Genomic DNA, 25,169 nt, shown 5'->3' with positions numbered 1-25,169 from the left:
TTGTTTTTTTTAAGTTACTTGGTGGTGTCAGGTCCTAGTTGCAACTCTCGGGATCCTTGAGGCACACGGGCTCTCTAATTGCAGCGTGCCAACTTGCTTGGCCGTGGCATGTGGGATCTTAGTTCCCCCATCAGGGATCGAACCTGTGTCCCCTGGGTCACAAGGTGGATTTCTAACCAGTGGAACCACCAAGAAGTCCTTGCATGATTCTTTAGGGAGGGACGGCTTTCAGGGTAGTCTCGTGGTTTAGTAAGCCAGCAGTACACACATCCCAGTGACCCCAGCCCCTAGCAGTGCCTGCCTTCGCCCCTTCCTCACTGCCTCCCAAATGCTGTTTCCAGCAGACTCTGGGATGCACAGGCACCTGCCCTGGGGTGCTCCCGGTTGAAGGTCAACCCCCAGCACCCACCGTGGGCACACCTGCCCCAGAGCCCACCCCTCTACTGCTCACCACTTGCTGGACCTCTGTCCCCAAACCCAACAAGCCTCAGCCTGAACACTGGCTCCCCCAGTCCAGCCCCTCTCCAAGTCCTCCCTGCAGGGTGCACAGCTCACCGCCTGCCTGACCTGCAGGATCCAGGATCCATCCCACCGCTACCTCTGCGGATCCCCCACCTGGATGCCTGCAGTGTCTGCTCAAATGCAGCTTTCCCCAAGGAGCTTTCTAAATACTGAGTGCTTATTGCGTACCAGGCTGTTGGGCTGGCCCAAGGACAGGAGTCAGGGCTCACGCAAGCTGCCCTAAGCACAACATTAACTTAAAGGCACTTGCGTTCTCTTTGTCTCCTTATTAATCTGTCCATAAGAATTTTCTGACTTACTGCCCTGTTAAGGTTCTTGACTCTCCTCTCAAACCTCCAAAGACAGATACGGAGGCTGCAGGCATCTGTGCTTTCCCCCTTGAGGCCTCAGCAACCCAGGGACCCGTTCCTAGAGGTGAGTCACCCGGATGTAGGTTGTCCAGTTTAATCTCCATGACCTCGAGGCCTCTGGCCAACTCCCACCTGTGTTTTGGGTCTGGGCTTCTCCTAGGGCCCACACGCTTTCCTGGCTCATGAGTCTTGTCAGAGACTGGTGATATTCAAACCCAGGCCTCCAGACCCCTAGTTCAGGGCCCACCAGCCATCACAAGCACTGGACTAGGAGTCAGCAGACCTGGGTTTGGGTCTCAGATCAGTGGATGTTCTCTTTAGATTCTAAGAATAAAAGGACACCATGCAGGATCATTGGATTTAGAGTGGCCTCTGCTCACCACGATAGTTAATGCACCTGACAGGTATCCCCTAGTAGCAAGTATATATAATCTTTAAAACCTGTCCGTGAGGTATATATCCATGGTAACCTCCTTGTCGATTTCAGAAATAGTAACATGCAAATAAAAGAACTGTGAGATCTGCAACCCGGAAACACCGGACTGTGTGTCCTGATTGCAAGAGCATGAAGGAAGTTGGGCGAAGGCCTGAAGTTGTCATCTGACTCACGGTGAGGGAGAAAGCGCCCGGCCAAACCGAGTCCCAACCGGACAGTCCGGACTTCACGAGGAGCTGGAGAAGGGCAAGAGGGAGTCTCTGACCCGGACGCTCCCCAGGGAGGGGTCCCTGGACGCGGCCAATCCCAGGGATGGGGGAAAGCGGACGCAGAGCCGAGTTGGATTCTGCTCTTCCTTAATCCACCCCCACCTCCCGCCGCCCAGCTACCTGCGTAAAGCGAAGCCCAGCGCCCTCCCACTTGGCCTTCTCACATTCCCTCCCTTCCGCCAGGCGGACCAGGCCCCGAGGCCTTCCAGAGCCGCGGCTTCGTGACCGCCCCCTCTGGCCACACCGCGCCCGATCTGGCCTCTCGCCCCGCGGTTCCAGGACGAGTCCAGGAACCTCCCCTCCGCACAGCTTTCCACGGCTCCCGCAAGTTTGCGCCCCGAGGTCCTGACCACGCCCTTCGCGCCTTTGGCCAGGAGGCCGGGAGCCCCAGGCCCACCGGTCGGAGGGCGCACAGACAGGGGGCGTGGGGGTGAAGACTCCCCCGAAGGGGCGTTCCACCGCTCGAGGAGTGTTACAATTAGTGTTCCAGCCTGCAGGCCTAGGAGGGTCCCGGCGCTCCACCTCCGTTAACCGCGGCGCGTCCCCATTATGCAAGCAAGGACCCTGAGCTTGGGCGGTGGAGTTGGGATCTGAACCCAGGCCCCAAGGATCCCAGGCTTCCGGTCCAGAGCGAGGGCACGCCACCCGCCGCCCCGCTGATCCGCGTCACGCACGCCGGGAAGTTCCCAGGCCGCGCCGGCCCGGAGCTCCCCGCACGCACCGGTCCCACCGTCCCGCCGCGGCGGCACACGCCCGGCTTCCTCTCCGCCCGGGGCGGCGCGGGCGGGCGCACGAAGCGCATTCTTTGTCTGCAGCGCCTCCGCGCCTCCCCCCGCCGCCGGCCGGCTACGTGGCCCCGCCCCACCCCGCCCGCACCCTAGGTCCGCCCAGGTTCGCCCGGCCAATGAAGCGCCGCGGTGGCGCGCGGAGCCCGGGGCGTTGTCCGCTCCTCGCTCGCCCATTGGCTGAGCTCTGCGCCCCGCCCGAGCCCAGGCCGGCCGGCCCGAGGGGCGGGACGCGCGCCCCGAGGTGAGGGACCACGGGCGGCGCACGGATCGCAAAGGCCGGCGAGCCGGCCAACGAGGGACAAGCGCCCGGCAAGGAGTCGCGCGCTGAGCCGCCGCCGCCGCTGCCGCCAGACCCCAGCCTGCGCGGGGCTCCGTGCCAGAAGGCAGCGGACAGGCCAAGTCCCAGCCCAGCAAAGCAGGGAGGGCCCCCGACGGCGACCAGCCCGGCGAGGGGCCAGCGAAGGGGGACCCGGAGGAAGGCGGCTTCACCGGAGACCCGGCAATGGCGCTCGACTTTCTGGCTGGATGCGCTGGGGGTAAGGAATTGGGCGGGTCCTGCCCGGGCGCGCGCGGGGGCCGGGGACGCCCGGTGCCCGGGGACGAGGCGTCCGGCCTGGGAGGCCGGCTCACCTGCGACCTCTCGGCCCTGTGGCTTGCCCTGTGGCTGAGATTTCCTCCTCTGTAAGATGGGTTAGCTGTGCTCCTGTTTCACGGGATTCTTGTGGGCGTGAATTGACATCAGGCCCGGAGGGCCCCTAGGGCGCTGTCCACCAAGGCAACTGTCTTTTAAGTCTTTCGCAGCACGTTCGGACGAGCAATCTGGGGCTCGGGGATATTACCGTGGCTGCCAGGGGACCGCCAGAAGGATGCCCCACCACCCTCCTCGCCGAGGCCAGCGGACGGCGAGGCTCCGAGCCCATCTCCCTCACGCCGTTCCCCAGCCTGCGCCGACCCGGAGCAGGGTCCCCTCCCCGGGGCCAAGAAGTTTGAAACTGGCTCCACCCCGTCTCCCGCATCCTTGTGGGTGGGGTGGGGCCGGGAGCCACCGGACGACCCCCTAGTGAGATGGCCTAAAAGGCGTGGGCCTGACCCCAAGCGCCTAGTCACGCCTTGGCGCCCCGCCCCCTTCCTGCGCGGTTTTTCTGGGGAACAGACTGAGGCGGGGTGGGGGCGGGGAGCCGTGAAAGTGAAAGTCGCTCAGTCGTGTCCGACTCTTGGCAACCCCATGACCTATACAGTCCATGGGATTCTCCAGACCAGAACACTGGAGTGGGTAGCTTTTCCCTTCTCCAGGGGATCTTCCCAACCCAGGGATCGAACCCAGGTCTCCCACATTGCAGGCGGATTGTTTACCAGCAGCGCCACCAGGAAAGCCCCTGGGAGCGGGCAGAGTAGGCCCGAATCGTTGCAGGATCTAGGTCTTGGGCTCACGCGTGCATGTGCCCGATGTGGGGCACCTTCCCTGAGGCCGGGCTGCCCTGCAGCGCTGAAGCCCTGTGTCCCCCGCTGCGGACCTTGAGTCCGCGTTCTGTCTGGGCTGGCTGTGGCCTGCCTGTGGGCATCGGGCACTGGCACTTCCCTCTTTGGCCTTTAGTGTCTCTGTTTTTTCTTGGAGAGTTAATTTATTCAACAGGTATTCGCTGGGAGCCAGGTTTAGCTGTCAGGGACTCAGCAAGCTGACAGAAGTGCCAGAGGACTGGCTGAGTATCCCCAGGCCCTGCCCAGGCTGACACTGGGCGCTTGTCTCCTCCAGCAGGTCACCTACCCCTCGGTGACTCTAATAAAGCTCTCAGCTATCTGCCTGCCAGCGGCTCCCTGGAGGAAGAGGAGTGTGGAGAGCAGCCTTAGGCACATAAACCCCTGTGGTGCTAGCTTCCTGAGAGGAGGAGGCTGATGCAGAAAGGAGTGTGCTGGGAAGTGACCCAGACGGTTACCCAATCAGGCCTCCAGGCCCCAGAGCTTTCCTCACGTTTCTTCCAAGCCCACGTGCCAGAGGAGACAGGAGGGGCCGACCTCCGTGGACCAAGCTGTCAGTTTCGCCCTGTCCATTCCCCTCTCTGCTATTCCCTCCCCCCACCTCCAGGGACCTCCCCTTGTGTCCTGCCACCAGGCAGTGGGCTCCTCGGGGGTCGGGGGTGGGCAGACCCTTCTCTTCCCCACCCCCAGTGGGTGCTCAGTCCCAGGGCCAAGGCCCCTTCTCAGCTTCTTGAGGAGTGTGGGTTCTTACCCCAGAAAAGCAGGATCCCTTCTGTATTCACACAGGTGTACTGGGAGCCGCGGGGTTTGGGGCGGGAACACTCTTGGTAAAGTCAGACCCATCCCTCCAGACACACACGGTCAAGTCACCCTGGGCTGTTGCTCACCAGGGCCCCTGCCCATCCTCACCACGCCCACCTGGGAGAGATCCTAGCCGGGTCCTGGGTTGGGGAGCAGAGGGTACTCCACGGCCGCCAGACCTGTGGTTCTACCTGGGTCCAGGTGGACGCCTGGGGCTAGAGGTGTCTGTGCTTCCCCCGTGGTGTGCACGGAGATGGGCGAGGGTAGAAGGGACCCTCTCTCCTGGTGTTACTTGACCCAGGAGAAACCTAGGCCCTGAAAAGTGCAAGGGGGCCGCCAGGCTTGTCCCTTCCCCCAGCCTCAAGGCGCTAGGGACAGTGACCTGACTGTGTCCCAGGCTAAGCTTTCAGGGCAGAGGGGCCGTCCAGGAACCACGTCCGGGTGGCACCCTGAGCGTGGGCCCCAGAGGTTGCCTGGTTTCCTTGGGGTTGAGCTCCTCACCGGCTGGAAGCTCGGGGCAGGTGCAGGCTGTTTCTGTCCCTGGGAGTGGCTCTTAATTCAGCGTCCCGGGAGGAAGGAGGATAGAGCCCTTCTGATTGGCTGCGTGTGAACCACGTGTCCAACCTCGCCCTCTGGGAGGCACGGTGGGGTCTTGATTGACAGCAGCCCTGAGGCCTTGCAGGGGACTGGGTTAGAAGGGTCCCAGTACCCACTTCCACTCCCCCAAGAACTAGAATTTCAAATTCAGAAAATTTAAAACGTGAAATGAAAACGGGGGTGGGTCTCAAACGATCAAAACAAAGTGTGTCTTGAAGACCAGAAACACAAAGGTGGGAGAGCTGAGGGAAAAAAAAGACAGGCTTGTGGTATCTTTTCACCCACCTGCGAAAGTCAGGGGTTCCAGAAGGAGGAAGAGGTCTGGAGGCGATGAGTATGATGAATAAATAATAGTGGAAATTTTCTCTGATCAGGAGTCTGCTGAGTGAAAGGGCTGAGGGCGTACCAGGTAGAGTTCTTTAAAGAAAAAAAGACACACACTTGGTATCTCCTGGTGATATTCCCCAAATCTACAGATTAAAATCTCAGCAGCTCTCTGATAGAATAAATTATTGACAAAGGTGAACAGACAGGCTGCCTGGGGATTTCTCATCTGGGGTGCTGGAAACCACAAGATTCATGGCCGTGTCCAGAGGTAATGACCTGGGCTCTGTCCTCGCAAGAGCTCAGGACTGTCTTCCCTGATGGCATTAAAGAAACAGGTTTTGCAGATGAGCGGGAGTTCAGATGTGTTACATCTGAGGGTCATAATCAAGAGAGGCTCCAGCGATGAGTGTAGAGACCCCAAGATGGAATAGCCCTGTTAGGTTTTGGAGGTGAAGGTCAGTGGAAGATGGACAGGGTGGGAATGTGCTTGGGGGTAAGGTGGGGCAGTAGGGGGCAGAGAAGGCCTCCTACTCTCACCTTGTGGTGGGGCGCTGATAGTTCTTAACCCTGTTTCTACATGTGGGTTCCCTGATAGCTCAGTCGGTAAAGAATCTGCCTGCAATACAGGAGACCCTGGTTCAATTCCTGGTTTGGGAAGATCCCCTGGAGACGGGAAAGGCTACCCACTCTAGTATTCTAGCCTGGAAAATTCCATGAACTGTATAGTCCATGCCGTCACAGAGAGTTGGACACGATTGAGCAACTTTCGCTTTCACATGTAGGTTATGAGTGTTCCAAAGGAGAGGTCACTCTTAAACTTACAAGTGAACAAGCAGAAAGGAGATAAATAGTAGTTTGCCTAAACCCACAAAAATGTGCAGAGCAAAGGGGTCGTACCCATAAAATAGGACAGAACGGTGTCAGGTCTCTTGTCTTCTCAAAACCTCAAGCTGCTTCAGACCAGAGTAGAAACCAAAACCCAGCTCTAGTTTGTTTACGGAACGTCTAAAAGTGGTAAGACGGAGTCGAAAATTAGGAACGTCACCAAACTATACCGGATACTCGTGGCCAAAAGTAAAGCAGGATTGGCAAAGCTAGTATCAAATAAGGTGGACTTTAAGGTCTGAGGGCTTCCCTTGTGGCTCAGTTGGTAAAGACTCCGCCACAATGTGGGAGACCTGGGTTTGATCCCTGGGTTGGGAAGATCCCCTGGAGAAGGGAAAGACTACCCACTCTAGTATTCTGGCCTGGACAATTCCATGGACTGTATAGTCCACGAGGTCATAAAGAGTCGGACACGATTGAGTGACTTTCACTTTTAAGGTCTGAAGCATTAAACAAGGTGAAGACGACATTATATAAGGATTGAAAATACAATATGTGAAGGGGCATAATAGCTCCTATGTACTTGTGGACATCCACTAACGGGATAGCCAGCTCTGATGGGGAGCAGGAGATGAGCGGTTAAGAAGGAAGGCTCCAGGCCCAGAAAGTTTGGGTCCAGATCTCGGCTCCACCACTTACTGTGTGGGGTGGACATATATCACTTTTCTGTGCCTCAGTTTCCTCATCTGTAAAATGGGCTAATGGTCCTTTATATACATAAGAGGGAGAGTTGGTACACATACAAAGCTAAGAATAGTAACCAGCAGGTAGAAACATGACTGTGACTCAATGAATATTAGCCTGTTGAATTGCTATATTATACATTGAAATATAGCAATAAACACAGTAATGAATCACCAATGCAATGGACATTAACTCAGGCAAACTTCGGGAGATGGTGAGGGACAGGGAAGCCTGGCATGCTGCAGTCCATGGGGTCACAAAGAGTCAGACACGACTGGGCGACTGAACAACAACTTAGCAACAGAAGCAGCGCTGGCAGACGTACACATGTGCAGTTCCAGGGAGGACAGCGTGGGAGTCAGTGGGGCAGTTCCCTGACCTCTCAGCCTCACTGTCCTTCCGTGAAGTGGTCTAACAAGACTGTGATTCACGGGGATGTTTGTAGCCCACACAGCACACAGGACTCTGACAGGTGCTCGTAAGCCATTCGGGGTGGCGGAGGGGGGAGCTTGTCCGTTTTTGGGAGGGCGAATCTTTACAGGTCCTAGACTGATACATAAGCAAGCAAACAGAGTCATGGGCTGCCATCCTGGGCACAACGTGGCTCCCGTGCAGGGCAGGGGAGCGGTCAGCCAGCAGCTGCGATGCCTCATGTCCGGGTCAGCACTGTGGGACCGGGGGCAGCCCTGGGGAAGTTTAACTCTCAGTCCTGTACAAGTGCGGAGAGTAAGGCTCAGACGCTGTCTTTTGTGAGCTCAGCCAGCTGGTAAATGGCAGAGGGAAGATCCAAAGCTGGGTAAGGGGCTGACCCCAAGTCCAGAACCCCTGGAGCGCCCGACCACGCCAGGCATTTGGAGTGAAGGGAAAATTGAGAAATGGCATCGACAGCCTCCCAGGGGGCACCTTCTCTCTTTTTTTTAACTTTTTATTTTATGTTGGAGTATAGCTGATTAACAGTGTTGTGAGAGTATCACATGGACAGTGAAGGGACTCAGCCATACATATCCAGGTACCCATTCTCCCCCAAACCCCACTCCCATCCACGCTGCCCTATAACATTGAGCAAAGGTCCCTGTGCTCCACGGGCAGTCCTTGTTGGTTATCCATTTAAATACAGCAGTGTGTGTACACATCCACCCCAAACTCCCTAACCATCCCTTCTGCTCACCCTTTCCTCCAGCAACCCTAAGTGCATTCTCTAAGTCTGTGAGTCTGTTTTGTAAGGAAGTTTATTTGTATCATTTCCTTTGAGATTCCACACATAGGGGAAGTCATACAGTATTTTTCCTTCTCTGTCTTACTTCACTCAGTATGACCCTCTCTAGGTCCACCATGTTGCTGCTGCACCAAGGGGCACCTTCTGTTCCCGGCAATGGGCAGCCGGGTGGAGAGAGTCACCAGCTTTGAGTCTGACAGATCCTGTCTTGGCCTTGGGATGGCCACCCTCTCTTCACCCCACCCCAAGGATCAAGGGGCTCCCGGGATGTGGCAGGCACATCCTTGCTGGACCCATGCCCCACCTGGCGGTCTCTGGGGCGTCTGGGTCACAGGCTGTCCTTTCTCCCCCCAGGTGTGGCAGGCGTGCTGGTGGGACACCCGTTTGACACGGTCAAGGTGAGTCTCATCGCCATTTTATCCTCAGGCCGTGGTGGAGGTGCAGACATTGGAGGGAAGCTTGCAGGGTTGGGGTGGCGGCATACCCCTTTCTGGTGACCATCTCAGGAGCCCTTCAAGGTCCTCCCACAGGTCAGAAGGTAGAATCAGGCTTCTCCCTGATGCCCAGGTGAGCAGCGGCCTGTCCAGCCGGCCGGCCCGGCCTTTCCTCCGGGTCTGTTCCTCCGTCTCCCAGCTGGGACTGAACTTGGAGGTCCATCCTGACGCTTGATGGAGGGACCGCCCAGAACAGGGGCATCCACCCTGTCCTCACCCAGAACGCTTCCAGACTGCTTCCTGCAGGCAAGGATTGAGAGAGAATTACAGAGAAATCACACATCAGCCTTTCCCGTGACTGTGATCCCCCCAGAGTGGTGGGCCTCATGGCTGACATGTTGCCCAGGCATTTCCTGGGAGGCTGCAGAGTGCAGCTCCAGGGAGGCGCCCCGCTCCCCGCTCCGCGAGCCCATTCCTCCTCACAGTGTCGGTCCCGGGTTCCCTGATGTCTCAGTGGAAACCAAGAGAGTCCGCATTCCCAGTTAGAAACTCCCAAATAAGATCTGCCCTCTGTTGTTGGGGGTTTTATCCTTAAACTAGCCAAGTCGTGCCCCTTCCTTGCGGGCTTCCCTAGAGCCCGGTGAACTGCAAGCAGTGGGCCCTAGGCCAGACCCTGTAGCCCGCTAAACCCTGAACTTGGCTCCTCTTCCTTCAGGGGCGAAGGTGGAGCAAAGACAAGGATGTCACCTGTAGGCAGGTTTGAGAGACCGCCGTCTCCTCCTTTTTCAGGAACCCAGGTGTCCCTGGGCCGAGAACAGGTCCTGTGAAGTAGGGCTGCGTTTCCTCCAGCACAGGGGTGAGGGCCCTACCCTGAGCACTGTGCCCTGACCTTAGAAAGTTCTGTCCCGGGCACTCCTTGGTTGCCCAGTGGTTAGGACTCTGCGCTTTCACTGCTGTGGGCCGGGGCCCCATCCCTGACTGGGGAACTGAGATCCCCCAAGCCACTCCAAAAGCAAACAAAAAGAGGTCTCTCTCTGGGCCGTGCGCAGCTAGCTCCAGGCTCCCTGGCAGCCCACCTGCCGGTCACTTTACCCCCTGACCTGCACAGTCAGGGACTGGCGAGATTTCCCGAGGCCTTTGGGCCTGGCACTCAGCAGTATGGTTTGTGCTGGATTGAATTGTTAGTTCCGAAGGGCATGGGATTCCTTCTATCCCAGAAGGCAAGGCCAGGCTTTCTTGCCACGCAGTGGCCCCTGAGTCCCTCCAGGGCTGGGGGAGCCTGTCCCCACGGTGCCGTGGTCCTGTGCTGTGCGTGCCTCTCAAAGCTGCATCTAGCCCAGAAGTGTCTCTGATTGACTTCCTCTGCCCAGCTCTGCAGAGGCCTCTCTGAGCCTGGACTCGGCCAGGGCTTCTTGGAGCGCCGCCCCTCCTGTCCCGCCCCAGGTCAGTCCCTCCAGGCTGGGGACCACTTTGTTCTGGTGCCTCCAGCTCCCTCTGAGCTCCTGAGCCATGGCCAGCGCCCCAGGAGTAGCCTGAGCTCAGGAACCTCTCCACCGCCGGATTCCTGCCCTGCCCCACCTTACCTGGACCCTGGAGGTGGTCTTTGAGGAAATCCATTTGTAACTGTTTTTGTTTTTGCCACTGCGGCCCACCAGCCTCACCTCTGCGCAAACCTATCTTTAAAAAGCCCAGCCTTTTATTCCGAAGGGGGAAAAAAAACCACCCCTAGCAAGTCCCCACTGTCACTCAAGCTCCCTTGTGACCCTTCTTGTCCACAGCCCCCCATGCACTCAGACACTGTGACCTTGTTCTGATTGGAGGTAGAGATGCTCAGCTCATTTTCTTTTTCCTGGCTGTTCTGCATTATAAAAGTTAAGCATTCTTGGGACTTCCCCGGTGGTACAGAGGCTAAGCGTCTAACGCAAGGGGCCTGGGTTTGATCCCTGGTCAGGGAACTAGATCCCACATGCCACAACTAAGACCTGGCACAGCCAAATAAATAAATATTGAAAAATAATAATAAGCATTCTCAGTCAAAGAAAACTGGAAAACGCTGTGTTTTTTTTTTAATGTGTTTTAGTTAAAACACATACATACACACTTTTTTTGGTTGGCTTTCTATTACGAAAGTAATGTAGAGTATGAAAGAATGTTCACCATAACAGACACACATAAACAAACAAAACAAAAACAAAACCAGTCCTTTATGTAACCTTCCCCCCGACCCTTGTTAATGATTTCTACCAGAAAACAGACATGCGCACAGGCCCATGTATATTCCTGGTTTTTAGCAAAAGTGGGATTTACCTGCCAGTCTTGCAAGTGGTCCTGCCGCTGAAGCACACGCCTGGGAGGAGAAACGAGGCGCCCCCCACGGGAACCCCCTTCCTCTCCTAACACCTCCGGCCTCCCCTCTTCCAGGCGGCCAGCACCCTAACTCTCATCCACGGTCCAGTTTTCCCTCCTTATAAACCTCATGAACTTGGACCTGGGCTTCCGAACGCGTGAGGGGATGCCCACATTGCAGCTCCATCCACACCATCTCGTGACTGCGACCTTGGCAGTGTGTCCCCCCAGGTCCTTGGAACTGAAATTTGAGTCCAAAGCGTGGCACACCTCCGTGGCGCCCAGAACCGCAGCCACTGCCCTCGGACACAGCGCCTCCACACGCGTTTCTCTGGGCAGGTCGTCTTCTGGCCCGTGGACGACACTGGACGTGGCGGTCCCTAGGGGCGCGGCGTCTGAGCCCTCTCTCACCAGGGAGCAGCCGCCCCGGGCGGGGGCGGGGGCAGGGCGGCCGGGGGCTGGCCTCGGGGGTCCCGGGCCTGGATGTGATGTTGAAATTTTGTGTTGCTTTAACTGCCTTTACTTTCTGAGCTAGGGGCTGTCTCCGTCCATAGCAAAATGTAACTTTGTTGTAGATGAGCGTAAGCCTCATCCCGGAGAGCCTAGTAAGTACAGACCAGGTGAACCCAACACTTCTCTTCTCTGTCCAAACCAGGCCCCTGGCCTGGCCCCGCCCCACCATCCCACCCACCAGACTGCCCCCCGAGACTGGCCCGGGCAGGGAGGGTATGAAATGAACCTGGGTCCAAGCACAGGTCCCGGGGTGGGGGCCTGGGGGCTGGTTGAGAAAAAGTAGCCCCGTCTCGATCAGGGGTTCTTTATGTGGGATCTCCCAGCTCTGGTGGGGGGAAGCTAGGAGCTTCCTGGGGTTGGTGTGTAAATGACCAACTTTTCCAGGGGTGGGTCCGTCAATCCTCCAATGAGATCCTGCTACCCCCAAGTGTTAAAAACCTCAACTCTAGATTCTGTAAGACTCGGGCCACATTTTACCCCAGAATCCCAGATGGCGGGTGCCCATCCCAGCCCCCAGGGGTCAGACACAAAGGGGAGATCCCCTGCAGCCTCTTGTGGGACCCGAGTTGGCCCGAGCCTAGGCGTGAAAACAAGTCCAGCCTGATAAGATGTCACTGGGGTGTCTGAAAGTCTGACCCACAGAGGGCAGGGCCCAGCTCCATTTCACATCATCTCTGCTGACACGGCCTCCTTGATGCCGGTGTCAGGGGCCACAGGAGGAAAAGTCAGTCCTCCAGAGACCCCCGGATGTCGAAGGGGAAGTGGGAAACCTCCCATCACAGAAGCAAGCCGAGGCAGAGCTCATGGTGTTATGATGCCCTCGGTGTTCTTGAGTGGCTCTGCTTTTCTCCTCCGAGCTGGCAGCCAGGGTGGGGAGGGGTGCTGGGGTGGGCAGCAGCCTCTCAGAGTGGTGGCCGCCAGCGTTGAGGTCCCCGTGTCGACGTGAGGTTTCTTTTTTGCTTACATTTTTTTTTTCTGTAAGTGCATTAGCCAGCACCCTCAACCCCACCCTGGCCCTGACCAACACAGCCACTCATGTCCCTGGAGAGGACAGCCTTGACCGAGTTGCAGAATCTCTCTGAGCCTCAGCCTTCCCATCTTTGAAACAGGAGTGACCCCAACCCCACTTTGGCCAGTGATCACAACAGAGCCCCTCTCCACTGCCCTGCACAGAGGGGCGCTCACACCCCATCATGTCTGAGTCAGAGCTGAGCCCAGGGCTGAACCTAGCTCACCCACCTCCCCCAGACACAGGAAGATGCTCCCGCTCTGACCCTGGGGTATGATTATCAAGGACTGAGATAAGCTCTTTGTGGACAAAGAGTGCTTTCACAGTGAGGTTCTGGGCTGCTGGAGTCCGAGGGCCCCCGAGCTGCTGACGTGGTCCCAAGGAGGCGGCCAGCGGCTCTCCAGTCACTGCTTTGCTAACTCATGACCACTGCCCTCCCCAGGGGCCACCGGCAGAAACCAAGGGGAAGGCCCACAAGGCCCAAGGCTCCTCACTGATAGCACCCAGTGGGCATTCCCAGCCCCGACGCGGAGAGTGTGGTGAGGTGTTAAGCCTGGACACCCCGTGGGCATCAGCCAGGACTTGCTTCCGGGACAGTGGGAGGTCTCAGGAGATGCCTTAGGCCCCACTGTCAGTACCTCGTGCGGAGATAGTGAACAGGGGTCTTAAGGACCCCCACCCCTCTGCAGCTGGCTGTCTCCGTGACTATTTGTCCACGGACAGCCCTCCCTAAAAACAGCACAGACACCCAGCCTCCCTCCCTGGGATTCCAAAAGCCACAGAAAGCCCCCTGGCTCCCTGCCTCATGGGTCCAGCCTCAGCCCCCCTGGCGAGAGTCTCCCCGGGGGTTCTGCGTGCCGGCAGCAGAGAGCTGGGCACTCTGACTCCACGCGGCCATCTTACTTACACTGGGCCCTCCTTCCAGGTGCGGCTTCAGGTCCAGAGTGTGGATAAGCCCCAGTACCGAGGGACCTTGCACTGCTTCCAGGCCATCATCAAGCAGGAGAGCGTGAGTGCCTGGGGCCCGTGGAGGTGGGGTGGGGAGCCGGCCTCAGCATTGCCTCTTCCTTGCTGTGGGCCTGGACCACAGGGGGCTTCCCTGACAGCTCAGTTGGTAAAGAATCCGCCTGCAATGCTGGAAACCCCAGTTCGACCCCTGGGTCAGGAAGATCCGCTGGAGAAGGGAAAGGCTACCCACTCCAGGATTCTTGGGCTTCCCTGGTGACTCAGCTGGTAAAGAATCCACCTGCAATGCGGGAGACCTGGGTTTGACCCCTGGGTTGGGAAGATCCCCTGGAAAAGGGAACAGCTACCCACTCCAGTATTCCAGCCTGGAGAATTCCATGGACTGCAGTCCATGGGGTGGAAAAGAGTGGGACACGCCTGAGCCACTTTCACTTTCTTTCACTGGACCACAGGAGGTGGAGCAGGGCACACCGGCTCTGCGATGCTGTGCTCCCTGGAGCACAGAGCCGGGAGAAGCAGCGGTGGGCAACTCCGGGGCACATCCAGACTTTGGGAACAGGAGGGCGGGAGTGCCCGGGCCTCTCAGATTGAGAACCTGGGTTCTGATCAAATTCTGCTTGGTTCTCATGAGCAGCTGAGGTGGGCCCGGGCAGCCACCACCTGCATGGAGGGTCCCCCAGGGAGGTGGGCTTGGGCAGCTCTATAGACTCCAAGCGGGAGCGCACCTGACGCCTCTCTGTGCGCCCCGCAGGTGCTGGGCCTGTACCGAGGCCTGGGGTCGCCGCTCCTGGGGCTGACCTTCATCAACGCGCTGGTGTTCGGCATGCAGGGCAACACCCTGCGGGCGCTGGGCCGGGACTCGCCGCTGAACCAGTTCCTGGCGGGCGCGGCGGCCGGGGCCATCCAGTGCGTCATCTGCTGCCCCATGGAGCTGGCCAAGACGCGGCTACAGCTGCAGGAGGCGGGCCCGGCACGCACCTACCGCGGGCCCCTGGACTGCCTGGCGCAGATCTACCGGCAGGAGGGCCTGCGCGGCGTCAACCGGGGCATGGCGTCCACGCTGCTGCGCGAGACCCCCAGCTTCGGCGTCTACTTCCTCACCTACGACGTACTGACACGCGCACTGGGCTGTGAGCCGGGCGACCGCCTGCTGGTGCCCAAGCTGCTGCTGGCGGGTGGCACGTCAGGCATCGCGTCCTGGCTCTCCACCTACCCCGTGGATGTGATCAAGTCGCGGCTGCAGGCCGACGGGCTGCAGGGCGCGCCGCGCTACCGGGGCATCGTCGACTGCGTGCAGCAGAGCTACCGCGACGAGGGCTGGCGCGTGTTCACGCGGGGGCTGGCCTCCACGCTGCTGCGCGCCTTCCCCGTCAACGCGGCCACCTTCGCCACCGTCACCGTGGTGCTCAGCTACGCACGCGGCGAGGAGGCCCGGCTCGAGGGCGATGCTGGGTCCGCCACCCTGGCCCAGCCCTCCAGCCTGTGATGCCCCCCGCCCCACCTCCCCCGGGGCGGTTTTTCCAAAACGCAGCCCAGGCTCTTCCAGAACTGTAAATGGGTCCCCTGCCGACCGCCCTGCCCCAGACACCCAAGACCCCATGGACTGTGGGCTCAGTCAGACCTGGGTTGAATTTCACTCCTCAGCTGGGTGGGCCTTGGCTACAGTATTTGACCTCCTTGGTTTTTCTCCACTGCAAAATGGGGACCCTGTTCCCTGTGTTGTACTGTCGGGAAGCTCAGAGATGCTACCTGTGGGGCACCCAGCCTGGCACTGTTACTGGCTTCTGGACTCTTCCAGAAGCCCAGCCAACACTCCAACCCTTCCCTGGGATCCTGTCCACACCTGGGGGGGCGGGGCGAAGCGGGGGGCGGTCTCTGAAGACCCACCAATGGGCTTGCCAGGGACTCTTAACTCCGAACTCCTCCACCTGGCAGAGCTCCAGGGATACTTCTAGGCCACTGTCCGGTCTGCGTTAGGGACGGAGGGGCAACTCGGGGGCCTTCTGGGGTCCCAGAACCGAACCCTCTGCCAGCACACCCCAGCTTCTCCGAGCTGCAAGACTGGTAATACCGCTACTCCTGCCACTCCCACTGGAGGATAACCTGGGGACTACTAAAAAGCCATGGAACCTTCTGGAAGTTCCACATTAGCTTAGGAGCTGGGGTGGGGGAGCAGGCACAGGTCAGTGGAAGGGGAGATCTCCACAGTTAAACAGAGCCATGGCAAGGGGGAGTCTTTCCACTCTCTGGGCCTCAGGCTGCCCATCTGTGACGTCATGACGCAGCTGAGGTCTGCGGCTGAGGCCCACTGCCAACAGTCAGGGTTCCCCGAGGTTTGCAGAGGGGTCGGTAGGGAGAACCTGTGGGATCCCTGAGCCCTGGGAAATGGTGTCTTTCCCAGGCAGTCAGTCTCAATGCTGTGTTCCTGTGAGTCCAGGCAGGGCCTGTAAGTGGGCACAAGTCTGACCAGTTTGGGCCCCTCCAGGCCAAAGGACATCTGCACCCACATGACCGGGGCTGTCACTAGAAACCAGCCAATGGTGTGAGCTCTGGCAGCCTGGGTACAGCTGGCACATCTCGGCCGTGAGACCAGACAGGGAAGCGAATACTTTTGCACAAGCTGGAGGTGACTGTGGCCTCCACAGTGACTGGAGGTGACTGGCCCTACTCCCGGGAGGTGGGCTGTGCTCAAGGAAGCCAGGATGACCCTCCCCTCAATCCCTCCACCCCTACCCCACCCCCACGTGGCATCATGGTTGTACAGAAACCTCTGAGGGAATAAAGTGCTCTTTGTTTTTTTAAGAGAGTGAGGTTTCATTTGTGTATCACAGAAGAAGGGGGTTCACCCCCACCCCCTCACTGGAGTCAGAGAGGCCAGTTTGGTGGTTGGCCTGACCTGGGCCAGCGACAGGGCACCTCCAGACCCTCAGTTTCCTCATCTACAAAATGGGGCTAACGGAGGCGTGAGGGGTGGACTGAGTGAAGGCGTGAGGGGCTGGGTGCAGCCTCAGCCAGGCAGTGAGTGCGTCTCCGTGTCTGTTGTGACCCAGGGAGGGGAGGCAGGGCAGGAGCTGTGTGCCTTGAGCTCTCTGGAAGGACTGAGGTGGGAGGGCTCCAGGTACCCTAGCTGAGGGGCCAGAATCCGGAGGAGAGAAGGGTGGAGCAGAGCTCAGCGGGGAGGATGGACTTGTCCTTCTAAGCTTGGACCTAGACTAACCTAAGGATCCCTGAGGGCTTCCTGAAGGAGGCCTCGCTTGCCAGAGGGGTGTCTTCCTGTCCACCCACGCCCACCTCTGCTCAGCCTCCCAGATTCAATCTGGGCCACCCTGGGTCTCCACAGCTCTGAGCCTGGAGACTCCTTCCAACCGCTGAGCCAAAAACCTCTGCCCCCCAGCAGAGGAGAGAAGCGATCTGGAGAGAGAGGCCCAGCTTACCCCCAGGAGCGCTCCAGGGCTCCTTTGCCCTTACACCCCGCCAATCCCCCATACCAGCCTGTGACATCAGGCTCGTCTGCAGTCCCAGGACAGGAGGGCAGGGAGGAGCTGGCTGATGACCCCAGGCCGGGTGTCCTCAGACAGGTTAACCCAGGAGGGCCCCCACGCCCCAGTCCTCAGCAGCGGCTCCTTCCCCAGTGAGGTCCTGCTGCCTCTCATTTTTCTTTCCTCTGAAAGAGACCAGGCAGAGGCTAAAGGCAGGGTCCTCGCTCCCACCCTTGCTGCTGCTGCTACTGCTAAGTCGCTTCAGTCGTGTCCAACTCTGTGCGACCCTGTCGACGGCAGCCCACCAGCCTCCCCCATCTTTGGGATTCTCCAAGCAAGAACACTGGAGTGGGTTGCCATTTCCTTCTCCAATGGATGAAAGTGAGAAGTGAAAGTGAAGTCACTCAGCCGTGTCCGACTCTTAGTGACCTCATGGACTGCAGCCTACCAGACTCCATGGGTTTTTCCAGTACTGGAGTGGGGTGCCACTGCCTTTTCCACCCTTGCTGCCGATGATTAAACAGCAAGTCAGGCGAGAGGAGGGTTTAGGAGAGGTGTTGGGTTTACACCGGTCTTTTGACATTTTGTTTTCTCCCTGATCTGAATTTTATTTATTTCCTTACTAACGTGGTAAAAAGTAAAAAATGCAAGTGGAACCCAGGCTCTGCAGTGAGGAGGAAGACCTGGCTCCTGCCTCTCCCTGGCTGTTCGTCTCTCCCAGGGCATTTCAGGCAAGTCCCAGCACGCGGGAACATCCTCTCTCCTGGGGCAAAGCCTGGCCCAGGTCCTGACGGTTCCGTTCTTCACTGTCTTCAGCCAGCAGTTATCTTGGAGACTGGAGATTGTAGCAGTTTCAGTTTCCATGGCTGCCGTAACAATGGCCCACAGACCACGTGGCTAAAACAACAGGCATTTATTCTCTTAGCTTCTGGAGGCCAGAAGTGTGAAATTCAGGCGTCAGCAGTGTTGGTTGTTTCTGGAGGGCCTGAGCGGGAATCTCTCCTGGCCTCTTCCAGCACCTGGTGGCCGGCAGTCCTTGGCTTGTAGGTACGTTGCTGCAGTCTCCGCCTCCATCCTCAAGTCGCTTTTTCCCCTGTGGGTCTGTTGTCTTTTTTGTTGCTTTTTTGCCTGCACCACCTGGCTTGCAGAATCTTAGTTCCCTGACAGGGATTGAACCTGGGCACCCCAGCAGTGAAAGCCTGAAATCTTAACCAGTGGACTTCCAGAGAATTTCCCTGTCCTCTTTTCAGGAGGACATCAAGCGTTGGCTTAAGGACCCACCTACTCCAGGATGACCTAACTAATAACACCTGCAAAGACCATTGTCAAATAAGGTCACATTCACAGGCACCGGGGGTGAGGAGCTCACTGTGTCTTTCCTGGGGACTCAATTCAACCCACAACAGACATCTTTCCTTATCAGTGTGTTCCAGCTGGCCACGTTTTTGTTAACAGCTGCATGGCGTTTCATCCGGTGACCATTCCTTACTTTATTCTTCAGCTACAACAAAGGTCTGTCTAGTCAAAGCTATGGTTTTTCCAGTAGTCATGTGTGGATGTGAGAGTTGGACTATAAAGAAGGCTGAGCCCCGAAGAGTTGAAGCTTTTGAACTGTGGTGTTGGAGAAGACTCTTGAGAGTCCTTTGGACTGCAAGGAGATCAGTCCTGGGTGTTCACTGGAAGGACTGATGTTGAAGCTGAAACTCCCAATACTGTGGCTACCTGATGTGAAGAGCTGACTCATTTGAAAAGACTCTGATGCTGGGAAAGATTGAGGGCAGGAGGAGAGGGGGACGACAGAGGATGAGATGGTTGGGTGGCATCCTCGACTCAATGGACATGAGTTTGAGCAAGCTCAGAGAGTTGGTGATGGACAGGGAGGCCTGGCGTGCTGCAGTCCATGGGGTCCCAAAGAGTCGGACACCACTGAGCAACTGAACAACATGGGCAAAAGCCCCTTGTCCCACACAGAGCTAGCTGGGGCCCTCACGGCCCTTATGGGTGGGTTCTTGTGACTGCAGGGACAATAGGTCAGCCCTTGGCACACACACCCCCTTTAATGCTCCTAACAGCTCTTGGAAGTTGGCACTGGTGCCCTCATTTTGCAACAGAGGACACCATGTGGGGGGCCTGTCTAGAGTCAGGACACCAGGGGGTGCGGGGCCAGAGCCCCAAGGCCCTACAGGTCCACAGCCCCTACTGCGTCCCTGCCCCTGTCCGGGCCAGCCTCCACCCACCGGCGGGAGCTTCACAGGAGCCAGGAGCAGCCCGGGCTGTGCCCTGGCCTCTGATGGCCGACTCCTCGGTTCCGTGGCTGGAGTGGAGTTCAAGCCACAGAGGCGCCCGGGACAGGGCCAGCTTCACTCTGTGTCAGCCTTGGCCTCAAGTTCTGCCCTGCAGGGGCGCCCAGGCCTGGACCTCCTAACACCCACCTGTGTCCCCGGTCATAGTGTCCGTGATCAGGGCATAGCCCTGAAGGCCGTTGGGAATGGAGCCTAGGCAGACCCTCGCTCAGACCCTGGAACCTACCCTCTCCCCACCCCCACCCCCCACACATATACACACCAGGTTGGGTTTTTCTAGATGATGCAGGAGATAATGAAGCTCAGACATGGGGCTGAGAGGCTGGTGGTGATGGGTGATCTGCTGGGAGCCTGCAGGCTGAGGAAGTGACCATCACAGAGCAGGACCCCCAGGGGACAGCCCGGAGGGGGCAGGTGTCCGTGAAGACAAAGCCACTGGGGGGCAGCCACGGGCAGGGGTGGGGTCATCAGGAGGGAGCAGGCAAGGCACAGGCAGGCCAGATGGCGACAGACAGAGCATCCCGGGGCAGACGCCGAAACACTCGAGGCGGGTGACTGCCGCAGAGCGGGCTCGGGAAGGGATGAGCAGCCCACCCCCTGGCCTGGGGCTTTCTCCGCCCCCCTCACTGAAGCCTCCTCCTCTCCCACCCTCACAGTACCAGGTCCTGACCTCATCCAGGGTGATCTGGCTTCCTGGGGCCGCTGCTCCCCCTGCTGCACTCCATGGGCAGGTGTCCCCCATCCCTGATCTGGGGGCAGCCCCAGGCCTTGGCCCCTCCTGCATGCCTATGCTCCCCTCCAACCCAGGCAGCCCTACATGGGGTGTCCTCCTGGGGGACAGTCCAGCAGCCCCAGCCCCGCCTTTGGCCCCCCATTGGCAAGGGTCTCTTCTTCCTAAATTCTGTCTCTTCCTCCTAAATTCCCCGAGGTTGACTTCCGGCCCTCCTCCTGGCGGAGAGGTCCCCCATCTTCCGCTGAGGACAAGGAGGCTCCCAGGGCCAAGGTCATGTGCCCTTGGTTAGGCAGAATGCCCAGGCCTGTGCAACCAGGCTGCCCTCCCCTTGCGCCAGGCAGGGGTCCTCCTGCAGGCCGGGGGATCGGCCGCCGGCGGGACCGCTGGAGAAAGGGTGAGCACCCACACCCCTCACCCTGGACTTCGTGGGGTCCGCAGGCCGGCCCCGGAGGGCCAGCGCCTGCCCTGAGGCGGAGGGGCCCTAACTTGCTCCACCGTGATTGAGCCCCGGAAACCACCCTGCATCTCCACGGGGCGGTTGGTTTTCGAGGGTCCCAGCATCTCGACGCCGCGCATCTGCACGCACTCAGCCCAACCCTGCCCGCTGGAGTGACGAGGGCAGTGCCCCCCACCCCCTACCGCCCGCGGCTGGGATGCTCCCAGGCGGAGACGTAGAACTGAGCGAAGCCTGCGTGGGATGTGGGCCCAGAGCCGAGCTCTGCCAGAGCAGAGCCAGGAGGTGCGGTTAGTCAGTGAGCTGAACTGCAGCAGACAGGCTCTGGCCACCAGCTCCTGGGATGCTCGCTACACCGCAGGGCGGGAGGTGATGGAAGTGGCGATGTTGGACCAGATGGCAGGCCATTCCTCGGGGGCCTGCTCTGAGGCTGCGTTCCCTCCCGGCCCCTTCCTCTTTTCACAGTACGTCCCAGCTCTCTCTCCTGCCCTTTCCTCTACCAGATGTAATCCAAGTCCCGTTAGTGCCCTGCAGTCAGCACCTGACCCACCACGGTGTTCAGTGGCTGAGTGAGTAAACCTACCAATTTGACAGGGAAGCTTTGGAAACGAGAAACTCCAAGAGGGAGGGGAGGAGAGGGTGGAAAAGTAGGTCGAGGCTGGGGCTTAGGATTTTATCGGATTGGGTAGGAACAGGGAGTCCCAGTAGCTTCTGGTGAGGTGGCAACCCCCACCCTGGAGACTGGCATAGTTGCCCACAGCAGGCCAGAGGGGAGCGGCAGGGGCCAGACCTAGGAGCTGAAACCGCTGGCAGTGAGCCAGACCCAAGACCAGGATCTGCTCTAGAGCCAGAGAGGCTGATGAGCTGGAAGCCAGGAGGCCGTGGCGTCCCACCGCAGACAGGGACCAGGGATTCTTTTGAGAGGTGGGTGAAGATGAACTGTGGCAAGTAGAGTGCAGTGGAAGTCAGGTAGCCTGAGTCACTGACATTGCCAGTGACCCTCATCCATAGCACGAGTGATCTACGGAATTCCTCCAAGGGCAGTCTGGAGGAATTAACTGAAAAGGTGTTCACAGTGCCGGGTGTGGTCCTGAGCCCAGCCCTCAGTGTTATTACAGCCGGGTGGAGGTATGGGCCCAAGCAAAGGAGGGACGCACAGGAAGCAGCTCCAAAGCCCCAGCACCCCCAGGTCTTTCCTACCTCAAACCTGAAGATGCACACACTTTCACATGGCTGCTCCTCCAAACAGCTGGACTCAGACCTTCCCTCGGCAGTTCTGCGCCTCATGCGGGCCTGGACTCTCCCCCTCCAAAGAGGAGGCAAAGTCATGTGAATTAAGGGGTAACAATAAACCCTGATCTGCAGTCCAGCAGTCAACAGGACCCTAGCTGGACGAGGGTAGGGCTGAGTATTTTGTTCCCCTGCCCCCAAAGCCTATCAAGCTCTCTCTGTTTACCAAGCCTTAGAGTCTATCCCAGTTAGGAATAAGGTGGGGTTTTTTTTGTTTTTTGTTTTTTTTTGGCAGGGAGCTTCCAGAACTAACAGTGAAGGTCATGCAAATTTCATTTGGATGTGCTTTCTAAAAAGTGGGTGAGGGGGCTTCCCTGGTGGTCCAATGGTTAAGACGGGACCTTACAGCCACTTGTACTGTGTAATGAAACTCAGCAACAGACGGCTTAGAGATCCAGGAACAAACAAGAACCACAGGCATTGAAAAGCTTAACAACATTATGCGTTTATTATATTTTATAGAGCCATGTTACACATGCTTGGTGCTTCAAACTGAGTTATCATTAAATGTTTTTCTGGATGCAAAGCCATCTGATGCTTGATGCGGATGCCTTAAATACTATAATATTTCTGCATCTATGATCTATGAGCTAAGGAAAAACCAAGGACAATTCCAGAAATGGCAAACAACATTTAAGAAAAGGATGTACATGAGACGCAATGCCAAGTCCTTGAGCCAGGGCCCACAGAAGTTACCGGAAACTGAATAAAAACAGACTTGTTTTATGAAGATAGCTTGACCCATCACCATCTGTAGATAACAGAGCCTCATATCAGTTATGGATGTTATAGAAAAAAGCTGTTTGGTACTGATGCCCTTTCCACCTCCATACTGTATGCAGACAGTGAGCAAGCCCCCAGACAGATCAGCAGTCAGAATATAGCACAGCAGCCGGCCCCTTCCTGTGACATCCCAGTGCTCCTTCGGTCTTTAATGAATGAAAAGCAATCAATCTGATCAAACTTGACATTTTGCGGGAAATCAATCATCTTGCTTTAGATGGATGTGACGCCACCACTCACCTCCCTGCAGACTCCCCGAATGCGGGCTAAAGACACGAGGGCCAGGGCGACAAGTCTGGAGAGTTTGGCTTGCTGCCTGACCTAACGCCCAGGTTCTACTTCAACATTCCCTTCTGGTTGGAGAGGGGCGGATCAAGTGTGTGCATGGTACGCTGCCCGCCCCTCCCTTCAGGTCTCCATCAAACATCCTCTCGCACTCCGGGGGGTACTAGGCCTTCCGCGGAACACGCCCACTCGTGAAGGGCCCGCCCCTCCTGCCTGCTGCCTAAGCTCTTAAGGGCCCCGCACTGACTCGGCCTTCAGGCAACCCAGGAACCTAAGCACAGTCCACATGGTCCAAGCAGTTAACAAATCAAGGTGCATCAAGGTCGGGAAGCTAGGGTGCAGACCTAGCCAGCCATGCAGTCGAATGCTTCTATGCAGGCGCGAAGGTTTCCCTGGGCACGTTCTGGAAAGCGGAAGAGCAGACCGTGGAGCGCGTGACCTCGGCCGCGAGGAAGCACAGCTCCGGGGTTGAGCCTCCTCCGTGACCTCCTGGGGTCAAAGGAGCGCACCCCCGTGGTCCTGAGCTCCGACAGGTGCTGCAACGGGGCACCGAGGCCAAGGGGAGCCGGACAAAGGGCTCTGCGGTCCGACAGGCACCAGGGAAGCTAGGCGAAGGCCGCCCAGAGACGGGCTCGCGCAGTGGACAAGAGGCCTTGCAGGCACCGAGGGGGCCCCGGGGAGCCCTCTCGGCCCTCACCACCGCTCTGACTTCTGGGATCCTTGTTTCTGCGGTGGTCAGATGTCAAGAAGATGGAACTGAGGACCAATAATGTGGCCTTGCTAAGCATGCTGACCCCGAGATAAGAGGAAACAAGGTACAGGGAGCGATCCTCGTTCTCTGCCTGTAGCTGTCCTGGGGTGGATCACCAGGTTTCCAACTCAAAACCGGAGAGGGCCAGATCTTCCTGCGTCGCTGACACACATCCTGGGGCAAAGGTACAGTAGCTAAGTCTGGCTAAGGGCGAGCGGGCCGGAGTAAACCTATCGACAGCGCTTCAACGGCCTCGGTCTCTCGAGGCCTCTTGCTGAAGGACGGACTCTCCTCTGTTAAGGAGAAACCAACTAGAACTCGGCAACATCCACTCCGCAATATCCGCAGACCTCCAGCGGAGCATCCCAATGGTTTTCTTTTTACTCAAGTTTAACAAAATAATCGACATTTAAAAGAATGTACATGATAACCAAATTTAAAAAAAAAATCTCAATTTCCCTCAAATCCACAGGCCTTGAATCTAGGTACAGCACACAAACACCTATGAGACCAACAGTGAGCTCAAGGTCACCTTGGAAAATAGAGGTCACTCTGGGGCGACAGTTCTTCATACAAATACTATGCTTCCCCCTAAACCCCCACCACCAAAAAAGGGGGGAAAATAATATAAGAAATCCAAAAATAGAAAACAACATCTTGTTAAATGTAAACTTACCCTCTGAAGTTTTTATATTACATATGCTAGAAACATGCATTTATTTCAGCTCAGATGTAAGAAAATATGTATCAGAATTACTTATAAATCAGATTAATCAAGACAATCGACTGTTAGAACACCATTTCAAATTCCAGTAAATTACATCTTTAGCAAAACTATAAATTCTAACCACAAGCAGAATGGGTGTTGAGTTATACCCAATGAGAACTACCTCTATAAGCTGTCACTCACTCGTGTCCTACACTACAGTTTTAAATTGAGAGTGCTATGTCAAGGAGGAACTCGGGCGTTAAACTTTCTTTAAACGCCCAGTGAAATTCCTTTCAGAAATTAACTCTGCATCTTGAGAGAAAAACACGTGAAAACAGGGAAGAGTTAGCGGGAGCAATGGCTATTCCACTCAGAGACAGAAAGGGACAGAAGAGATGACGGAAGGCATCCCCAAGGGGTCAAGGCACAGAGGAAGAACCTCCCTCCAACTCAGGGTCACGGCACGGCTCTTGGGGCCGCTGGGAGATTTCCCCACGGCCTAAGTCTTGTCTCGCCGCGGGCCCTTGGGCAGGAGTCCTGAGGATGACGCCAAGACCAGGCTCCAGTGTGGCACAGCGCTGGGTGAGGGCGTGACCCCTAACACAGCCCCTCGGGGGGCTGCTGACCCGATGGTGGGGAGGGACGCACGGGCACTGAGTCGCGGGCAGCGGTGGAGGCCTCTGCCCCAGGCCTAGGCAAAGCAGCACAGGTTCGCGCTGGGGCGCTCAGCTTTGCAGGGACATCCACCGCAGGCTTACCTCTC

General features: G+C 57.6%; 1 protein-coding gene across 6 annotated transcripts; it reads left to right on the top strand.

Moving 5' to 3' along the window:
- Window positions 1-2,608: 2,608 nt before the first annotated feature.
- On the top strand, window positions 2,609-16,421 carry SLC25A29 (solute carrier family 25 member 29). Of its 6 annotated transcripts, XM_012099041.4 has the most exons (5): window positions 2,609-2,901; window positions 8,706-8,749; window positions 11,667-11,736; window positions 13,579-13,662; window positions 14,371-16,421. In XM_012099041.4, the coding sequence occupies exons 3-5, from the start codon at window positions 11,707-11,709 to the stop codon at window positions 15,103-15,105; spliced, it is 849 nt and encodes a 282-aa protein (XP_011954431.2). In that variant the 5' UTR covers window positions 2,609-2,901; window positions 8,706-8,749; window positions 11,667-11,706; the 3' UTR covers window positions 15,106-16,421. The 6 variants fall into 6 exon arrangements, 5 of the variants coding, with proteins under 5 accessions (XP_011954431.2, XP_011954430.2, XP_042091427.1 ...); XM_012099040.4 differs by lacking the exon at window positions 11,667-11,736; XM_042235493.1 differs by having other exon boundaries at window positions 10,156-13,662.
- Window positions 16,422-25,169: the final 8,748 nt, after the last annotated feature.

Source organism: Ovis aries, chromosome 18 (assembly GCF_016772045.2).
Source record: "Ovis aries strain OAR_USU_Benz2616 breed Rambouillet chromosome 18, ARS-UI_Ramb_v3.0, whole genome shotgun sequence".
NCBI lineage: Eukaryota > Metazoa > Chordata > Mammalia > Artiodactyla > Bovidae > Ovis > Ovis aries.
The sequence above is the reverse complement of the archived record's forward strand: the minus strand, read 5'-3'. Positions and strand labels throughout refer to the sequence as shown.

Excerpts from the sequence above, each read along its gene's own strand:
- SLC25A29 (XM_042235493.1), top strand. The coding sequence starts at position 13,459 with ATGGGTCCAGCCTCAGCCCCCCTGGCGAGAGTCTCCCCGGGGGTTCTG. Across the intron at positions 13,663-14,370 it reads CCATCATCAAGCAGGAGAGC|GTGCTGGGCCTGTACCGAGG; the intron begins GTGAGTGCCTGG and ends TGCGCCCCGCAG.